The 21,249-nt window shown below is 41.2% G+C and overlaps 1 protein-coding gene across 1 annotated transcript in view; it reads left to right on the forward strand.

Moving 5' to 3' along the window:
- The first annotated feature begins 2,535 nt into the window (after positions 1-2,535).
- Positions 2,536-21,249, forward strand: part of LOC144691888 (interphotoreceptor matrix proteoglycan 2-like) — an 84,485-nt gene continuing 65,771 nt past the window's right edge. Inside the window, exons 1-6 of the mRNA XM_078560463.1 lie at positions 2,536-2,616; positions 4,863-5,084; positions 7,195-7,361; positions 12,517-12,548; positions 12,983-13,041; positions 17,450-17,508. Of these exons, the coding sequence (XP_078416589.1) occupies positions 2,538-2,616; positions 4,863-5,084; positions 7,195-7,361; positions 12,517-12,548; positions 12,983-13,041; positions 17,450-17,508 (618 nt within the window). The 5' untranslated portion in view covers positions 2,536-2,537. The remainder of the gene's footprint in view (positions 2,617-4,862; positions 5,085-7,194; positions 7,362-12,516; positions 12,549-12,982; positions 13,042-17,449; positions 17,509-21,249) is intronic.

Raw genomic sequence — 21,249 nt, forward strand, 5'->3', positions numbered from 1 at the left:
ATGAATTAGCTGAAGACAGTTGGGCCTAGGACACTACCCTGAGGAACTCCTGCAGTGATGACCTGGAGCTGAAATGAATGACATCCTACAATCACAGCCATCTTCCTTTATGCTAGGTATGACTCCAGCCAGCAGGGAGTTTCCCCCCCAACCCCCGATTCCCATTGACCCCAGTTTTTCTAGGGCTCCTTGATGACACACACACATGGCCTTGATGTCAAGGGCAGTCACTCTCACCTCACCTCGGGAGTTCAGCTCTTTTGTCCATGTTTGAGCCAAGGCTGTAATGAGGTGAGGAGCTGAGTGGCCCTGGCGGAACCCAAACTGGGTGTCAGTGAGCAGGTTATTGCTAAGCAAGTGCTGTTTGATAGCATTGTTGATGACCCCGTCTATTACTTTATTGATGATGAAGAGTATACTGATGGGGCAGTAATTGGCCAGGTTGGATTTGTCCTGCTGTTTGTGTACAAGACATACCTGGGCAATTTTCCAGGTAGCTGGTTAGATTCCAGTGTTGTAGCTGTACTGGAACAGCTTGGCTAGCGGGGCGGCAAGTATTTTAGCACGATTCTTCACTATTATTGCCAGAATATTGTCAGGGCCCATAGCCTTTGCAGTACCCAGTCCCTTCAGCTGTTTCTTGATATAACGTGGAGTGATTCGAATTGGCTGAAGACTGGCATCTGTGATGCTGGGGACCTCCGGAGGAGGCCGAGATGGATCATCCACTTGGCACTTCTGGCTGAAGATTGTACCAAATGCTTCAGCCTTATCTTTTGCACTGCTGTGCTGGGCTTCCCCATCATTGAGGATGGAGATATTTGTGGAGCCTCCTCCTCCAGTGAGTTGTTTAATTGTCCACCACCATTCACTACTGGATGTGGCAGGACTGCAGATCTGAGATCTAATCCATTGGTTGTGGGATCGTTTAGCTCTGTCCATTACTTGCTGCTTATGCTGTTTGGTACACAAGTAGTCCTGTGTTATAGCTTCACCAGGTTGACACCTCATTTTTAGGTATGCCTGGTGCTGCTCCTGGCATTTCTCCTGTACTCTTCATTGAACCAGGGTTGATCGCCTGGCTTGATGGTTATGGTGGAGTGGGGGATATGCTGGCCAAGAGATTACAGATTGTGTTTGAGTACAATTCTGCTGCTGATGGCCCACAGCGCCTCATGGATTCCCAGTTTTGAGTTGCTAGATCTGTTCGAAATCTATCCCATTTAGCACAGTGGTAGTGCCACACAATACAATGGAGGGTATCCTCAATGTGAAGGCTTGATAGAGGCCTGGAGTACAAAAACAAGGAAGTTATGGTAGACCTTTATGAAAAACTGGTTTGGCCTCAATTGGAGTATTGTTTCCATTTCTGAGCACCACACTTTAGAAAGGATGAGAAGTCTGCAGAAAAGGCTTACAAGAATGGCTACAAAGACAAGAGACTTTAGTTACAGAAATAGATAGGAGAAGCTGAGGTTGTTCTTTGTGAAGAGAAGGTTGGGAGGAAATTCGCTGGAGGTGTTCAAAATCAGGAGGGTATGCAGGGAGAAATTGTTCCCATAGACAGAATGGTCGAGATCCAGAGGACACCGATTTAAAGTGATTTAAAAAAGAAGAAATGGTTGCAACATGAGTAAAAACTTCTTCTATGAAGGGAATGGTTAGGATCAGGAATGCACTTTCAGAGAACTGGCGTGGACACAAAGGTCTCCTCCAATGCTGTAACCATTATTTGATTCTTTGTCGGAAAACTCGGTAGAATATGGTTCCAGCCAACTACGTGTAGTATTAGCAGTTCACGCAGACTATGCATAAAGTCAATGCTGCAATTATATGGAAATAAACTCCAATTGAAAAATGAGAGGACCCAAATAATTGCAATAGTTTGTTAGATCTGTAATTGGACTCCTATGTGGAAAATATAACAACTTACTCTCAACCTCCAAGTTTATTTTTGCTTTTTATAAAGAACTCTACAGAAAAGGAAACTTACAATATTGCTATGTAAGGTTATTACAATATGAAATACTAACCTCCATATATGCTCACTGGATAATACAATGTCGGGTAGCGTTGCAATACTAATGTTATAAGTTTGGCCATTATGATTTTGTAAAGAATATATTACAGTAATTTGCAGATGTATGCGCGCTCATTCATCGTCGAACCTGCTAACTCCTGCATGTGACGCGCTTTCTCTATAATGGGAACAGCTTAGGAAAGCCGATTAGAGGGACAGCATTGTCACTGAGTTTGCAACCAGCAGAAAGAACAACACTCTTCAGGACCAAGTCTCCTTGGAGCCTTCTTTCACTTTCACTAAAATCATAGACAAATCTTGAGAAGGTGAGTTACCAGTATCGATTAAATGTTTACGAGGTTATCTCAAATCCTCACCGTTAAGGAACGAAATATTCACCTCAATTAGGCGTTTGTAGGATTTAGACAGGAGACCTTCACCTGTCCCTCCCCTCCCCCACCGTGTTGCGTTTTTTTGATTCTCTCCTTATTCTTTTAGGTTGTATTGAGGCAGAAGTATGTTTCGTTATTGGTGGAAAATGTCTGCAGTGATCCTGTGTGTCCTTTTAGCCAATTACGTTTTACTGGCGGATGCAGGTAAAGCGGTTTTCAAATCATTTCATATGTGAAAATAAAATATAATGCATCATCATAAAATAGTTTACATTTAAATTTGGCACTGTCAATGCAACAGAAAATTTGTAATGGTTATCCAAGCCTGCATTGAGGTCAATACCAAGTCCCACTCCAGGATTTGAGCACAACAATCAACGGCTGAGTGCTGAGGCAGTGCTGCACTGTCAGAGGTACCGCCTTTTGGCTGAGACCTTAAACTGAGGCTGGTCTGCCCTCTCAGGTTGACGTAAAAGATTCCATTGCACTATTGCCCAGAAGAGCAGGGAGTTATTCCTGGTGTCCTGGCCAATGTTTATCCCTCAATCAACATCACGAAGAAAGATTATCTCTGATCATTATCACATGGCAGTTTGTGGGGACAAAGTGGCTGTTACAGTTGGACTTCAAAAGTAATTAATTGTCTGGAAATCCTATGATCATGAAAGGCATAATGTCAATACAAGTCAGCCTTTTTTTTAACCCAAGAATAACCTAGAATGTAAATTATGCTGATGCAATTTTAAAAAAATACTTTCTTAGTTTTCTGGATCAATTTCCTCTCATCCTTTTCCTCAACTGTACCTCGGACAACTGACTATGATTCATTTCTGAGCCTTGACAGTGAGCATTCACAGCATATCCTTTTATGGGTAATATCACAACCAAACTCTATGTTGTTTCCACCCAATATCCACATACTGGGGTTTCTGCTGGGTGATGCTAAACACTAATCAGAGTGGAAACCTGGCCATTTTTCTTCTCTCATACACAGGAAGATTGAGATAGTAATATTGGTTAAAACCCTGGAACTCCCTCCCTAACAGCACTGTGGGTGTACCTACACCACATGGACTGCAGCGGTTCAAGAAGGCAGCTTACCATCACCTTCTCAAGGGCAACTAGGGATGGGCAATAAATGCTGGCCCAGCCAGCAATGCCCACATCCCATGAATGAATAAGAAAGAAAATCACTGTTACCACCCTATCTGTGAACAGGCAGCTAAGTACAGACCAGGGAAGGAACATTTGACTTTTATACACTATATGTCTCTAATACTGACCACAAAAACTTGCTAAGGATTCTCGTTTCAGTCAGCCGAAACATGGAAATGAAAGCAAAATAAAGTGCACTTTCTATTGAAGAGGGCTGTAGCAGAAAGGTTAACAAATACTGGACACTTCAAATTAGAGCATTTTTAAAAATATTGAAATAAACTGAGATTATTTGGTAATTAAGTGACTCTACATGTTGGGTTCTGAATAAGACAAGATTCAGGATAATCTAACTAGTTAGTTTCTCATGTTATCTAACATGCTACCAATTCATACATTCTGTTTGCTTTAATTCGATGCAAAGTAATCATCATTATGCTGCTGATGGACATCTATCAGTTTACTGAAGTAAATAAATGGACGTTTAAAATCTAAAAGTAAAAAGTGAAGGAATCTTGAATTACTTTATTGCAGGTTACAGGACTTGAGAATTATCATAATTCTATGATTACTGTTTAAAACTTGGCTGTGTATTTTTCAACTTAATATAAATTAAATATATGCCTCGAGAGGATTTTTAAATAACTTTTAATGCAAGTATCAAGTACATTGTGGAACTTCCTTAAATCTGTTTTTTTTAAGTTAATTTCACAAATCCACATTTATTGCCTGTGCAAGAAATGTGATTCATTAACGTGTGTTGCCCAGCACTTGCTAAATGTTTTAAACATTAGGTTCATGGCATTTATATTTCTAAGCTATTGAATAAGTTATGAAATCTAAAATGGGCATTTTGTTGTCAATGATGGCATCATTTGAAGTACTTTTACCGCAATGTGACCAGTGCTCAGAGATTGAGGCATTCTGATTAACACTCATTACAATTGGGTCATATTGAGGGATAGTGTGCTACAGTTACAAATTAAGCCACATTCTGCCTTTAATCACATGGAATTCTGTATTTTTTATACAGATCTTTTGAGGGGGTTTGCAATTTCTGATTCTATCCACTTATAGCTAGATCCACTTTTATTTCATGCAGTTATACGAATTCTTAATGGTTTTCAGAGCTGATATTCTCATATTCCATTTTATTTTCTGTGAATCAGTAACCTTGGTTGTATTGTGTTCAGGAATTGGAAAATACATATACAGTGTGAAGATGCTGCTGTGTAAAGTATAATGCTGTCAAAATCAGCTCAACAGTAATGAACATTAAAATGTGTCTGTTTCAGTTGTATTAAGGACAGTTTCAGATGAGAGTAGACTGCACCAAGGCTCCGGAAGTCTTTCTCATGGCAACATTCAATCTCCAGTGACCGTGAGCGACATGCAAATAAAAGATTTGATTTACAGACAAAAGCGATCCTTTTTATTTCCGAATGGTGTTAAGCTATGTCCAGAGGAAACTATCTCACAGGCCATTGGCAACTACCTTAAATATTACAAGCTGAGAGGTAAGAAAATTCCTGTTTCTTATTTAAATTTTTCCAAGCCCTAGTCAGTGACATATCACTATTCTGTAACATCTCTGCCCATCTGTGTGTGCCTGTCACATTTTGGGAGTTTTAGAAATTTATTTCTTCACAGGAATGATTTAGGAATGATCGATGCTTTAGTCTTATATTTTAAAACAAAATGCATCTTCACAGATTTCTAAAAAAAATGTCTGCAGGCACTGACAGTATATATTAAAGCCAGATGAGCTAGTTTGTGAAACGCAGCAACTCAGTCTCTTTCACATTGATTCGATTAGGTTCAATTATCTCAACCCCAAACCTCACTAAGCCTGGATATCGCTTATTCATTCTAATAATAGCAAGAGATGCTTTAAAAACAAAAGGAATAGCAGCAGGAATAGGCCACACTGCCCTTTGAGTCTGCTTCACCTTTCAATAAGATCATGGCTGAACTTCGATATTGACTCCACTTTCCTGCCCTATCCTCATACCCCTTGATTCCCTTGGCATCAAAAATGCTATCAATTTATGTTTTGAATAAACTCATTAACTGAGCACCCATAGCTCTCTGGGTTAGGGAATACCAAACTTCACCAAGAGTTTCAAAGAAGAATCATATTGGACTCGAAATGTTAACTTTGTTTCTCTCTTCACTGATGCTGCCAGACCAGCTGAGTTTTCCAACACCGTTTTTATCCCAAAATTCACAACCATCTTCTTCCAGTCCCAAGTGGACGACCACTTATGAGACAATGCCCCCTCATTCTGGGCTCTCCAGCCAGGGGAAACAGCCTCACAGCATCAACCCCATCAAGCCCTCTCAGAATTTTATACATTTCAACGAGATGACCTCTCATCCTTCTAAACTCCAGAGGAGATAGTTCATTCTACTCAATCTCTCCTCATAGGACAACCCTCTCACCATTCTTTATACTTGCACCCTTAGAAGGGAAGGGGGTAGCTGGATTAATTGACAGGTCTAATGAAACAAATTGAATTTGTTTCCCATATAGTTACTCAGGATATGGGCACTTCTTAAAAGACAATTTATGGAAAGGTTTGTGTGAGTCACCAGATGGCTTACTCGATGCCTATGTTTCTTAGTGTGCCAGGAGGCATTATGGGAAGCATTCAAAACCTTCTGGGATAGGCTACCTGCATGACATGAACATCAAGCCTGGATGAATGTGTGTGATCAAGGAATCAATGATGACTCCTTGGGAAGGAGTCAGAAAGTCATCCCTCTTACGGAGTTGGATTTATAGAAAAAAGGGAACAGAGCAATATTCCTGCTAAGCTATGTGTGTGCACAGCTGCACACCAGCTTCTCTATACTTTGTCCAGCCATGGTAACTCCCAAGGTACTACATATCGTAAAAACATGCACACCAAAATTTTTCAGGGAACATTTGGCACACAGGCACACTGCCAACTAGTTAAAATACTGCTTAATTGTGCAGGCTGTGTATCCATGCTGTGGCCAGGTAGTTATGCAATGATGCATTTTATTACTCATGAAGAATCTACTGACCAACTACGAAGGATTCAAACTTGCATTTGTCAGTTGTCTAATGGACATCTAGTAATAATCTTTTTGGGAGGGGGTGGGGTCTCTCTGTGATCGAGTTTGCCTCAGGATGCTACAGTGCAAATAGAAGATTAGAATGGAGGAAACCCTCCATGGCAGAAGTGGTAAATTGAGCCATATGTTAGATGATCCAAGCAGTGGGGCCCTTACCTATTTTGGTTTTGCAGGTTAAACTCTTGCAATATTAAATGCACATTGAGGGGTTGGTTAGCCCTAGTTGTTGCCAACTTGCACTCAAGTATTCTGGGTTTAGGGAGAATATATGTATTCATTAGTGAGCAAATAGTTCATTTATTTCTCAGCGGTTTAGTTTGCAGACTCTTAAGCATGCTGAGAAGTTTCTATGTGTTCGATACCTAGCCAACCTAAAAGAACTCTCCAATCACTAATGCATTTCACTATTAAAATTGAATTTGTTTCCCATATACTTACTCAGAATATGGGCACTTTTTAAAAGACTATTTATGGAAAGGTTTGTGTGAGTCACCAGATGTCTTATGCGATGCCTATGTTTCTTAGTGTGCCAGGAGGCAGTATGGGAAGCATTCAAAACCTTCTGGGATAGGCTACCTGCGCGACATGAACATCAAGCCTGGATGAATGTGTGTGATCAAGGAATCATAAATATTTTTGACATTGGTGTAAACTTCAGCCAATCAGAGGAACATCAAACCCTGATTAAGGAGGTAATTCTCATACTATAATTGAAATGTAACATTATTATGCCTCTCTTTTTAAACATGGTTCATTGGATTATTGCCCTGTCATATAACTCTGCTTTCTCTCACTTACAATTCCTCCTTCAATTTTCCTCCAGTTTTTCCCCTTTAATTTTTCCTTTATTTTTGAGACAGTGATTCATTCTAAGATGTAGTTCTACTGGCATCAGTCAGCTACTATTTCTTTGTCCAATTGGTTATTCCTCAAGTATGGACCTGGCCAGTGATTGTGGGGGTGCTATTAGTTGGCTGTGTTCTCATTTGACATTTGCACGCACATGCTTCCAGCAGGGGACACTGGAAGACAATCAGTGGTAGGTAGCTTGGCTGGCTTTTCTCCTGTCTAGCTAAAAGACACTAATATAAATTGTAATGCCCTTACCACTACTCCATCACAGATCATGTAACTCAACAAAGACAGGAATCCAACACAACATTTTCCTGGATGTTAGAGCTCAGAATTGTACTCATCTGTTAATCTATAAACTGTAATTTAAATGTGACAGAATACATTTATACACAACATCCTGTCTTAATCTGTATAAAAACTTAGTTATATGATTCTCAAGAGAGTCTGAATTTTATAGGAATGTTTGACCCATTTGTAGAAGAGGCCAGCTGGCATGATGTCCCCTTTAGTTCATGGTCTTCAGATGTCAGATCGCTGCCTTCTTATAGGTATACAGAGTACAAGCAAAAGAACTACAAGTAAAATGGCACTAGTGGAATGTCATGTGAATGGGTTAGAAAGGATTTATCATTGATCCCTAAATACCTGGAAGGGACTTTTAATATGACAAATGTTTGTCTGATTCTGTTTCTTTCTCTCTCTCTGCACCTGCTCGGATTATGACTAATACTGCCAAAACCAAAGTTTTTCTTCAATATAATGGAGGAACTGGTCAGTTCAGGGCAATTTTGCAATTAGGTTCCCTGTCTAGACCGACTATGAAGGCTGTAGGAAAGTGATGAAAATTTCAAAAGTACAATCTAAGCAGCCTCCACTGTACAATGGTTACTCTCCCGTTAAGCACCATCAAAATGAATTATTTCAATGCCAGTATTCTTAAATAGGCTTTGCACGACAGATGTTTTTATAATTCTGCTAAAAAGATGTTACACCATCCTTGTGGTATGCTTGCTTTATGGAATTTTGGATATCAAGAGCATTCTATTTCTAAATGGGCAAACAGTGATTTTGGCAACATAGTGAAGTATTTGCCTTGTATGGAGCCACTGAGCTGCATATTCATAGTAACCTTATGAGTCATAAAAGTAGAAGTTTTTGACCCTCAATAACCCCTGAATTTAATGCCTCTTCCGTGCTAATAGTCTTTTTAAAAGCAGTCAGACATTTCCAGAGACAAGTATTCAGCATTTCACATGATTATGGGGACAATTAAATTAAAGGCTCTGTGTCCTTGTAATAAATTTCATTAAAATTACTTTATGGAAAAAATATCCCTGTTCCTTATTCTATCCAGCTTGTGGCGCGGTGGTAACGTCCCTAATTATGGACTAGAAGCTCCAGGTTCAAGTTCCACGCCAGGACTTGTTGGCCAAGGAAGGACTGTTCATGATGTGGTTCAATGGGCTGATCATCAGCTTGGGAATCCTTCCATGGCCACCTCACTATTCCCCAAAGGGAAAAAAATATTTGTGTGAAGATATGACAAAAGAAATTCTATCCAGCAATGTGTCTGCATTCATGCTGATCTTTATATCTTCAAAGTCAATGCTACACTGCATTATTGGCAACTGAATATTGTCTTCTATAGTGAATATTGGTGCAAAGTAGCCATTTAAAACCTCTGTAATATCCTCTGCAACACCTTGAATCTGCTCAAGGTATTCCTCAATGGCCCTATCCAGTTCTCGATAGTCCTCTTACTTCTAACGTAGCTTAAAAAATATTTTACTATTGCTATTTTAGTTATCCACTATCTTCTCCAGTGTTATTTTGGTGCTCTGATAGCAACTTGTGTTTCCATAGCTGAGCTCAATACCTATCCTACTTCACTTGAGAACTATTTTCTTTAAACAGCCACTTGGTAGTACAGAACTTGAATATTGCTGAAAAGAGAGACATGTTGCAAAGCTTTTTATCTTGCACTCATCAGGACAAATGCTAGAATGCCAAATTTCAAATGAACATAATGATTTATACTACAGCTAGGAGAAAAAGGTACTGATTAGTTGGCGATTCGACTCCGATTGGACAAAGCGTGGCCATGAAGAAAGCAACGGGGAATTATAGGCTCTCTAAGCCCCCAGGGTAAATCAAAAAAGGTGCAAGGCTTGAACATTTTCCTTTTGTTTGCAATGAGCTGCTCCGTGTATGAATGTATGTTGCTTCTGGCAAGAATAAATGAGCCACATTACGAGCTCCACTGTTCATCTTCAATTGGCTGTTAGTGCAGCTATTAGTGCAGTCAGGATTGTTCAGCAAGTGCTGCCCAATCACGGAATCACATCTAACAGTAGACTTTTTGCTTTGGGTTTTGCAAACACAGGCTGGTTGAATACGGTCTGTACCCTGCCTATTCCGAACAACTGAAGGAACATGTTGTTTGATTCAATCAGCCAATTGTTGGGATTTATGGCCAATGTACCTGGCATCGCACTGACACTGAAATTCATACACAAATGTTGCTCAATTGTCTGGTAGGCAAAACATCTTTGATAGCAGCATCCTGTTGGTGGAAAATACCACTCGCATAGCCTCTGCACTGTAGCAGTGTGAAATAGCTTGCTGAACTCGTTGTTCAAATGTTTGAGCTACTTTGTCTTTCCAGGGTAATTTGAGGTAGACCAGGCACTTTTCAGGTCCAAAAGTGGTTGACTTTGGCCCATTTGCAAATTTGCATGATACACAGCAAACAATGATCTGATTTGGATTGCCATTGTCCCACAAGATAACATTGACGCACTCTACTTTTGCAAAAAACTTGCAAGGTGAGCAAATGGCTAGGGCCCTATTAACAAGATCACTGATAAGCTTTCCTGCGGGTCACTGGCTATCCTAATCAGATCATTGTTCACTATGTATCATGCAAACTCGCACATGGGCCAAAGGCCATCACTTTTGGACCTGAAAAATGCCCAGTTTGCCTCAAACTACCCTGGAAAGGCAAAGTATCTCAAAAATTTGAACAACACGTTAAACAAGCTGTTTCACACTGCAACAATGCAGTGGCTACACAAGTGGTATTTTCCACTAACAGGATGCTGCCACCAGTCCAAAAAGATGTTCTGCCTACCACACAATGAGCAACATTGCGTATGAATTTCAGTGCCGGTGCAATGCCAGATACGTAGACTGTACGCCTCAACAGTTGGCTGATTGAATCAAACATGTTCTTTCAGTTGTTCGGAATAGGCAGATTATAGACCGTACTCAACCAGCCCATGCTTGCAAAACCCAAAATAAAATGTCTACCATTAGATCTAATTCCATGATTTGGTAGCACTTGCTGAACAATCCTGACTACACTAATAACTACACTAACAACCAATTTAGGATAATTAGTCGAGTTTGCAATGTGGCTCATTTACTCTTGCTAGAAGCAACACACTTTCATACACAGGAGCCTGTCCTCTGTAAACAAAAGGAACATGTTCAAGCCTTTCACCTATCTTGAATTACCTGGAGGCTTGGGGAGCCAATAGTGCCTGTTGCTTTCACCATGGCAATGCTTTGGCCAATCAGAGTTGAATTGCTAATCAACGAGCAGTTTTTTCTCCTGTAGTATAAATTGTTGTTATCATTTGAAATTTGGCATTATTGAGTTTGTCCTGATGAGTGCAAGATGAGAAGTTTTGGCAGCATGTCTCTCTTTTCTGCGATATTTTCTTTAAGTCTGTTGAAGTATTTTTGCTGGCGTGTCCTTGTACATGACTTGTGTCATACTTTGGCTTTATCTTACCATGTGCTCTTATTTTAACTTTGGGCATAACTTAGCTTCCTTTTGCATTAGAATAGTTTTAAAGGTATTCTATTTTTATTCCATTTGGTAATTCCCCTGCCTAGTAGATTTTTTCTATTGAACCAATTTAAATCTTCAGCCATCGTTGCTTATCTTCTCATTTTGAAATCTGGAACCAACATTAAATTTTCAGCAAACCTGATCAAGTTGAATCTAGTAGTATCATGATCACTACTGGTCAGATGCTCCCCCACATGAAGGTCCGACACTGCATTAGGGTCACCACTAAAACCTAAATCAAGTGCTCAATCTTTTGATTCCTTACTAGAGGAATTATGGAGGAGGTATGAAGAATGGCAGTAAATTCAAGCCAAACATCTGAATGGAAGATGAGATTGATGAAGCAAACGGCCTTTCACTGTTTGGAAGTCTTATACCAGAGCCAAGACCATGAATTACCTTTTAGTTAATCTCAGTCAGGACAATAGTAATGTTATAATTGCCCTCAGCACAACTAGAGAGGGGAATAAGCCAAGGTTCCCATTGCCTTTTATTGACTTCTACTGGAAGGTGTACATATGTGGACATTAGTTGAGCACTGGGTCAGGGTGGTCTGTGATGCCTCCCAGGATAAAATAGCCTCCTCCAAGTCATTGACAAGGTTTGTGTGCAGAATGGCCACTTTGGTGAGGTAGTGGAATTGCAAGACAGCATTATTATTATATTAGGAAAGGAGAGGAGGAAAACTCAGGGTAAACCTAAACCTGATTTAGGTTTTAGTCATGACCCTAATGCAGTGTCAGACCTTCATGTGGGGGAACATCTGGGGGAATTACTTAATGTTATACAATAGTGTATTACTGGAATTATATAAAGTAAGACCACCAACTTCAAAACCCACAGCCTATCTTCATCATAACTGCTTAGTTCTACCTTTGTAACCTTACCCACCCTCTCTCACATGCACTGCAACTTTGCTCCACCCATCTACCTTTCTAAAGAATGTAAAATGACGTTTATGTATTGTAGCTGTGTGATATAGAGTGTCATTAGTTCATTTAAATTTTTCATCGCAAAATTAGGTTTACATTAAAATTCCATTTGTGAAACACAATAGCACTTATTGAATGGTTCAGTCATTTATGGTTTGTATTGTTTTTGGACTCATTCAAAGCAGAACTTTATTTCCTCCCCAGAAATTATCCCTACAGACAGAAACTGTGAGTAGGTAAGTAGATTTCTATAAAATCCATTTTCCGTAGTTAGGAGTAATTAAATTGCAGTATTCAAATTTGTGATCAATTGTCACAGGAAAATTAATATTATTTATTTTTTTTGCAAGTTCAAGTAATGAAGACTTGTGCAGGTAAGTTCATATTTCACACTGGAACTTAGAACATGCAGAAATGCTTTGTAGAAATTAAGCATTTTTCTTAATTATGTATTTCAAATTTTAAACCTGTATTTCACTATGATAAAATTGCACTGTGCAGTATTTGGTAATAAATGTACTTGAAATTCTTCACCCCAATATTTCAACACAGGCACTAACTCATGTAAAGTGAAATTGGTTGTTGCCTTTGCCAAAATATATTACACACCATGATTTACCCCTGAGTGTTTGTGTAAACTGTCAAACAAGATATAATTCTTTCTTTCTAGTCTAGAATCAACCACAATCACGGGTGTAACTTCAACTGAAAACAGCTCCACGCTAAAAGGTCTGTACACTTATTATGAAATTACTTTTTATTTGCTTAAGCACTGAGACCGATTACAGTCAAAATAAATGACAATGGGGCTGAAATTCGTGGGATGAGGTGTATACGAACATAAGAAATAGGAGCAGGAGTAGACCACACGGCCCATCGAGCCTGCTCTGCCATTCAATATGATCATGGCTGATCTTGGGCTTCAACTCGATTTTTGCCTGCTCCAATATCCCTTAATACCCTGAGAGACCAAAAATCTGTCTTTCCCAGCCTTAAATGTATTCAATGATGGAGCATCCACCACCTTCTGGGATAGAGAATTCCAAAGATTCACAGCCCTTTGAATGAAGAAATTTCTCCTTATCTCAGTCCTAAATGAGCGGCCCCTTATCCTGAGGTTGTGCCCCCGTGTTTTAGATTCCCCGACCAATGGAAACAATCTTTCAGCATCCACCCCATCAAGCCCCTTCAGAATATTGTAGGTTTCAGTTAGTTTTTTTTATTCATTCATGGGATGTGGACGTTGCTGCCTGGGCCATCATTTGTTGCCCATCCCTAATTTCCCTTGAGAACTGATTGGCTTGCTAAGCCATTTAAGAGTCAACCACATTGCTGTGGGGAAGGACGACAGACTTCCTTCCCTAAAGGACATTAGTGAACCAGATGGGTTTTTACAACAATTGACAATGGTTTCATGGTCATCATTAGACTTTTAATTCCAGATTTTTTATTGAATTCAAATTTTACTATCTGCCATGGTGGGATTCGAACCCAGGTCCACACAGCATTACTCTGGGTATCTAGAATACTACCTATGCCACTGCCTCTCCATTACCTCTGATTCTTCTAAACTCCAGAAAATATAGCCCCAATTTACTCAGTCTCAACCTCCTCATCCCAGGAACCAACTTGGTGAAACTTCGCTGTGATGCCTCCAAAGCAGATATATCCTTTCTTAAATACAGAGACCAAACAGCACACAGTGCTCCAGATGTGATCACACCAAAACCCTGTACAACTGTAGCAAGACTTCTTTATTCTTGTACTCCAATCTCCTTGCAATAAAGGTCAAATGCCATTTGCCTTCATAATTGCTTGCTGCGCCTGCATGCTAACTTTCTGTGTTCTTTGTATGAGCGCACTCAAGTCTCTTTGAACATTAACACTTACAAGTTTCTCACTTTTTAAAAAATATTCTGCTTTTTTATTCTTGTGACCAAAGTGAATAACTTCACAGTCCCCTATATTCTACTCCATCTGCCATCTTGTTGCCCATTCACCTAACCTGTCTATATCTCTTTGCAGCCTCTCTGTGTCCTCCCCACAGCTTACCTTTCCACCTAGTTTTGTATCATCAGCAAACTTGGATACATTACCCTTTGCTTCTTCATCTAAGTCATTAATATAGATTGTAAATAGCTGAGGCCCCAGCACTGGTCATTGCGGCACTCCACTATTCACTGTCTGCCGACTTTAAAAAGCCCCATTTATGCCCACTCTCTGTTTCCTATCCATTAACCAGTCCCCTATCCATGTTAATATATTACCCCCGAATTCCATGAATTCCTTTTTTTTTGCCTATTAACCATTTGTGCAGCACCTTTTTAAATGTCTTTTGGAAATCCAGGTATACTACATCTATCCCCATTATCTACCTACTAATTGCATCCTCAAAAAGAACTCTAATAAATTTGTCAAACAGGATTTCCCTTTAGTAAAGCCATGTTGACTTGTTCTAATCATATTCCGCTTTTTTAAGTGCATTATTAAGACTTTCTTAATAATAGATTCCAGCATTTTCCCAGCAACTGATTTTACGCTAACTGGTCTGTAGTTCACTGCTTTCTCTCTCCCTCCTTTCTTGAAAAGTGGTGTAACATTTGCAAACTTCCAATCTAGTGGGACCATTCCTGAATCTAAGGAACTTTGGAAAATCATAGCTAGATCATCCACTATCTCTGCAGCTATCTCTTTTAGAACCCTAGGGTGTAGGCCATCAGGCCTTGGGGATTTGTCAGATTTTAGTCCCTTAGGTTTCTCTAATACTTTATCTCTGTTGATATTACTTACCTTAATTTTTAGCCCTTAGGTTATCCTCTATTTTTGGTATGGAACTTGTGTCTTCTACTGTGAAGACATACACAAAACATTTGTTCAATGCCTCTGCCACTTCCTCGTTCCCCATGATAATTTCTCCTGTCTCTGCTTCTAAGGGACCAACGCTTACTTTAGCTACTCTCTTCCTTTTTATATACACATAAAAACTCTAATGATCTGTTTTTATATGTCTGGCTAGTTTACTCTCGTATTCTATTTTTCCCTTTTTAATCAACATTTTGGTGGCCCTTTGCTGGTTCCTAAAACATTCCCAATCCTCAGTGTTGCTACTGTTTTTTGCAACATTGTGATACCTCTTCTTTTAATCTAATACCATCCTTAACTTCAAGTGAGCCACAGATGAGTCCTTATGAGCATATCTGCCAAGATTCACTAACCCAGAACATTTGCCACTGTCCTCATAAAAGTTTGTGGAGATAGGAAGAGATTTCTTGATTTAAGTGAGAATGATAGACCCTTGTGCTACATCTAGGGAAACTGCAAAGTGAGAGAAGTTGAAGTCCCCCCTTGCATTTTCAGAAGTGGTGGCTTGTTACGGTCCCCTCAGAAAGAATTTTACAGTGCTTCCTTTGTACAGAAGCTACATTTACCATCGTTATTAATGACTCAGACAAAGGGACCAAAAGTAATGTTTCCAAGTTTGTATGATACAAAACTAGTTGGGATGTAAGCTGTGAAAAGGACACAAAGAGGACGCAAAAAGATATAGGAAAGTTAAATGAGTGGGGAAGCATGAGGTGATTCATTTTGATAGTAACAACAGAAAAGCAGAATATCTTTTACAAGGCATGAAACTTAGTGCTTTGGTGAGACCCACATCTGGAGTGCTTTGCTAGTTTTGGTCTCCATATTTAAGGAAGGACATACTTGCCTTGGAGGTGGTAGAGTAAAGATTCGCTAGATTGGGTTCCTGGGATGAAAGGAATGTCCTATGATGAGAGGCTGAGTAAATTGGGCCCCTCTCTGGAGTTGAGAAGAATAAGAGATGATCTCATTGAAATAAATAAGATTCTGAAGGGTTTGACAAGGTAGACACTGAAAGGTTGTTTTCCCCTAGCTGAGGAATCTAGAACACCGAGGCACAGTCTCAGGGTAAGAGGTTGATCATTTAAGACTGAGGTGAGGAGAAAGTTCTTCACTCGGAGAGTGTGAATCTTTGGAATTGTCTATCGCAAAGGGTTGTGGATTCTCCATCATCGAGTATATTTAAGGCTGAGATAGATTGTTTTGTCTCTCAGGGAATCAAGGGGAATAAGAAATGGTGGGAAAGTAAAGTTGAGGCAGAAGATCAGCCATGATCCTATTGAAAGGCGGAGCAGGTTCAAGGAGCCTTATAGTCTGTGTTATATTCTTAAGAAAATTGTTTTTCCCTGGATTCCGGACTCTTAAATGAGCTCCACTTCTATCAGCAGCCAAAATAATAACCTGGTCTATCCAGGATTCTCTAAGTGCTGAAGATGCAGGAACAACCAAAATAAATCGAGCCCCACCCTGATTTTGGAATTATAGAAGCTCATTGGAGAGAGTGAAGAAGCGATTTATTAAGAAGTATTACAAGGAATGGAGAACTTCAGTTATTTGGACAAATTGGAGAAGCTGGGTTGTTCTCCTTAAAACAAAGGAGGTTAAGAGATTTGATATTGGTGTTAAAAATCATTAAGCGTTTTGACTGAGTAAATTAAGAAAACTGTATCCAGTGGCAGCAGGGTCGGTAACTAGAGGACACAGATTTAAGACAATTGTCAAAAGAACCAGAAGTGACTTGTGGCCAGTTTGTTTTATCTAGTGTGCTGTGGTGCTCTGCGATGCACCATCTGAAAAATGAAGGAAGCAGATTGGGTGGTAACTTTCAATGGTAAAATGGACAACTGCTTGAAGGAAAATGTTTACAGGGTTATGGGGAAAGAACAGGGGAGTGGGACTAGTTGGATAGCACAGGCATGATTGGCTGATCATTTTATGATTCAATGATCTATTGTAGGGTTAATGTAAGGCCTCCATATTTCAACACAGCTCATCTCAGAGAAAAATTGACCTTGGTTTTCTTTAACTCTGTATTTATTCCTAAATCAATTATAGAGCTGTCTGATAGTGGCCATGCGGAATATCTTTTCTCTTAATTAGTTCATGGGATGCAAGCATCAAAGACCAGCATTTATTGCCTGTCCCTAATTACCCTCGAACATTTGGTGATCTGGGGCTGAACTAGTAAAGGAAACTGAGACGGGGAGCCAGGGGAAAGTCTAAATAAAGACCGTGAAGTCACCAAGTATTTAATAACATTGTATTTCATTGTCAGATGCTAATGGAGTTTCTGTTGATAGCACGAACATCACAGCTGAAGAAAATGAGAACACTGTAAGTCCATTGCTATAGACTTTTGTTTACATTTTATGTTATAAATCAATATGTTGCTTTTGATTACACTTAAGGAGACATAATTGATAGATGAGAGTTGGGGGTGACTAACTTCCATTTTGGTACGGTATTGTTTTCTCTTCCTACTTCTGAAAGAACTTGTTAGATTATGGCTTGCAGATTTAAAATACTGGAGAAATTAAGAAAAAAATTTAAAGATTAGTGTCAGTGCAGTTTTTCAGACTGCAGGTATAGTATTATTATATCACTGATACTCAACAACTGATCTGGTGAAGGTGTGATTCAGGAAGAATGAATTACTGAGTGTGCATTTTCCCCTTTTCCTTACAATGTAGCTTTCGCCTGGTGCTCTCTTAGGAGGCTTGGCTGAAAATTGTCTAGATTCCCATCAACCAACAGATACAAGTTGGGCCAAATGGCCTGTTTCTACGTTGTACGTTCTATGTAAATATGTTCTGAGATTTTGAATAGTAGGAAGCCATTGACCTATTGCTTCTTTAGAGGTCAAATGTTAGAGCATCTGAACCTTCAGGGCATTCTTTCACCAAAGAACAATTCTTGAAACATTGCGCTAAGCATTATAGTAAACTAGATTGAGTAATGCAAGTACAGTTTCTACTTTTATCATGAGGTCCTTATTAACTCAGAGAGTGCTGGAAAATCTCAGCAGGTCTGGCAGCATCCGTGGAGAGAAAAACAGAGTTAACATTTCAAGTCTAATATTGTGCCCAACACTGTTCCAAAGAAAAGTCATATGGGACTTGAAATGTTGGGCAGGATTTTCCACTCCCACCCGTGGCAGGTATCATGGCAGGCGGGAGCAGAAGATACCGCAGGAGCGAAAAAACCAGTTTCCCATCAGTGTAAAAGCAGGTTGTGATTGTTTACTCCAGACGTCAATGGTGGCACACGTTTCCTGCTTCGCTATTTAAATACATTTGAATCTCATGAATGCTCATTATCAAAGATGCTCGCTGTAATCAACCCCCCCATGCTGGATTAGTAGGCCATGCTAGTGTGTAATTAGACTGGTGTGTTTCATACCTGCATATAAGCAATGTGCACCTGGCAACCTGCACTTTGCTCGTGACTTCAAGGTTTGTTCGCTTACCTTGACTCAGTGCCATGCTTCACAGGCAGTACCATATGGCCTAGGGGGTGCTTTCAGAGGCAAGGCTCTACATACCAGACCAGCAGCAAGCCGGGGGTGGGTTGTAATATGCTGCAGGGCGAGGGCTCAACAGCGGGGAAGGTGGGGGAAGACAAGACAGAGGCAAGGGAAGGTGCTGCAGGGCAAGGGGTCGACTGGGCGGTGGGAGACTTGGGAAAGCTGCACTCAGACACATGACGGGGTTGGGGGGTGGGGTGGGGGGGGTGGAGGGGGGTGGGGGGTGGTGGCGGGGTTGTGTCTCTGGGCCACAACGAGGGGAGAGTCTGTTACAGAAGGACATAAGTGAGTTGTAGCCAGAATTTGAGGAGCACGGAGTGAAGAAGTGCTTCAATATTACATTGCTGAGCTTGCAAAGACTGTCCTTGTCCCAGACCAGGGAGGAGGGAGGGTATGTCAGTCCAGTGCCAATTGTACCCAGCATATTGTGTGCAGGGCATAGTCATAACATCACGCACGTCAGTCTGGAGGGAGTGGTGGGGAGGACAGGTCCCTGACATAATACAGGGCTACACATGGCACACTCACAGTCAGGGGAGGCATCTGCAGCCTTCGGATAGGGAAAAGGTAGTGTAGGGACACTCATAGGTTTCATGGGGGGTTTCTCTATATGTCACTGTGTAATAGATCTCACAATAGGGAGGCACGTGGCCCATAGGAATGTGGCCCATAGGAACATCCACCTTAGATGATTTAGGGGGTCATACAGGGGTATCCACCACCATCACAGTGGGATTAAGGATTACAGGGGGAGGACTGAGATTTATTAGAGGGAAGCAAACCTGAACATTATACTCCTCCAGGACGATGGGAGGGGTTTCCACAGACACGCAGGGAGGGTCCAAGTTGGTCTGGCAGTAAAACCCTCAGCACCACCATCTAGAAACCTGAAGTGATGGCATAGTAGAAAACAAAACTAATACATAACTCTGGTGGACAAGGCTCTGGAGGGTCTTGAGGAGGTGTGCTGCATTGCCTAGGAGGGGCTGATTAAAGGGACACCCAACTGAACTGTGTATTACCAAATGAGAAGAGATGCCCAGTTGAGAAATGATAGGAGCCTTTCAATGACAATGCAGGGAATCAGGAGAATGAAGCAATGAAGTGCGTTCATGTGAGATTAATCCAGAATCCTGCCATTAATTGATCTCCATGCATATACCCCTTGTTCTAAGCGTGAAAATTGCCCAGCGTGATAATGAAGTCAAAGGCAAGTGGGCAACTGGACAAGCTGCAGTTGTCCACTAAAAGCAGGAAGTCAGAATCTTGGCACTTGCAGGTTCACATATTCAGCACCCCCTGAAATAATCTCACTCCCTCGCTAAATATTTGCCCTTATCTGTATTCCAAAGAGTTTAACTTACAAGCAGCACATGCAAGCACCTGGCCAAAGCAATCTCATTGCAGGCAGTCATGTGAAGTGGGGGCTGCTGGGGAAGGGGGAAAACATAGTGTGGTCATTGAAATATACATTGTGCTGGCCAGGATTTCAGTGGCGAATAGGTGCCAACACTGGTACCAAGCCCTTGAGCTCACAGTCACTCACTAGTCATTGACAGAAATAGGACCTTTGGAGGCTGATGCTCACTCATGTCTTCTTTCCATTGACCCAGCAAAGAGGAGACCTTCAGGGAGACGGAGGCTGGATTTAGTGCAGTCTGCATAATCACACACAGGCAGTGGGGGAAGGCAGAGAAGATTGCAATGGTGGCACCAGGCTTGCCAAAGGGAGGAGCTTCACCCTGATGAGCAAGGCAGAGCTGGGCCCCCTCTGGACACAGAGGATGAGGCTCACAGAAACGTTGCGCGTAGGCGGCTCCCAACACTGAGAGTCTACAGAGCACGCATGTCTTTTCTGCAGATGAGTGAGAGACAGTGTTGCCGAAGCCTCTGCATGTCCAGGGATCAGGTGGCTCACATCTGCCATATTCTCCAGACGTTGAGGCCACGGGGACTGGGAGGACATCCAATGCCAGTGGCTCTGAGAGTCACTGCTGCTCTTAACTTCTACACGAGCGGCTCTTTCCAGGACTCCACCGGGGAGCTCTGTGGCATTTCCCAACCTTCCATGCACAAGTGCATACAGGAGCTAAGAGATGCCCTTTTTGTGAAAGCCTGCAATTACGTACACTTCGCTAGAGATCAAGCTAGCCAGGACGCCAGGCCTTTGCTGCTGTTTCCAGATTCCCACAGGTGCAGGGTGCCATCGACTGCATTCATGTGGCTATAAAAGCTCCCTGGCAACAGGCATCCCAATATATCAACAGGAAAGGATTCCACTCGCTGAATGTGCAGCTGGTCTGCACCATTAGAAACTAAATCATCCAGGTTTGCGCCAGATACCCAGGAAACTACCATGACTCCTACATCTTGAGTAGATCGCAGATCCTGGACATCTTCAAGGGACCACACAGGATCCAGGGTTGGCCCATCGGTGACAAAGGGTACCCGCAAAGGACATGGCTGATGACACCCGTCAGCGGCCACAAAAATTCAGCTGACAGAAGGTGCTCAAACTGCTGCCCGAACATTGGTAGAGCAGAGCATTGGCA

Source organism: Cetorhinus maximus, chromosome 16, assembly GCF_964194155.1.
Source record: "Cetorhinus maximus chromosome 16, sCetMax3.hap1.1, whole genome shotgun sequence".
In the NCBI taxonomy this organism is placed as follows: Eukaryota; Metazoa; Chordata; class Chondrichthyes; order Lamniformes; family Cetorhinidae; genus Cetorhinus; species Cetorhinus maximus.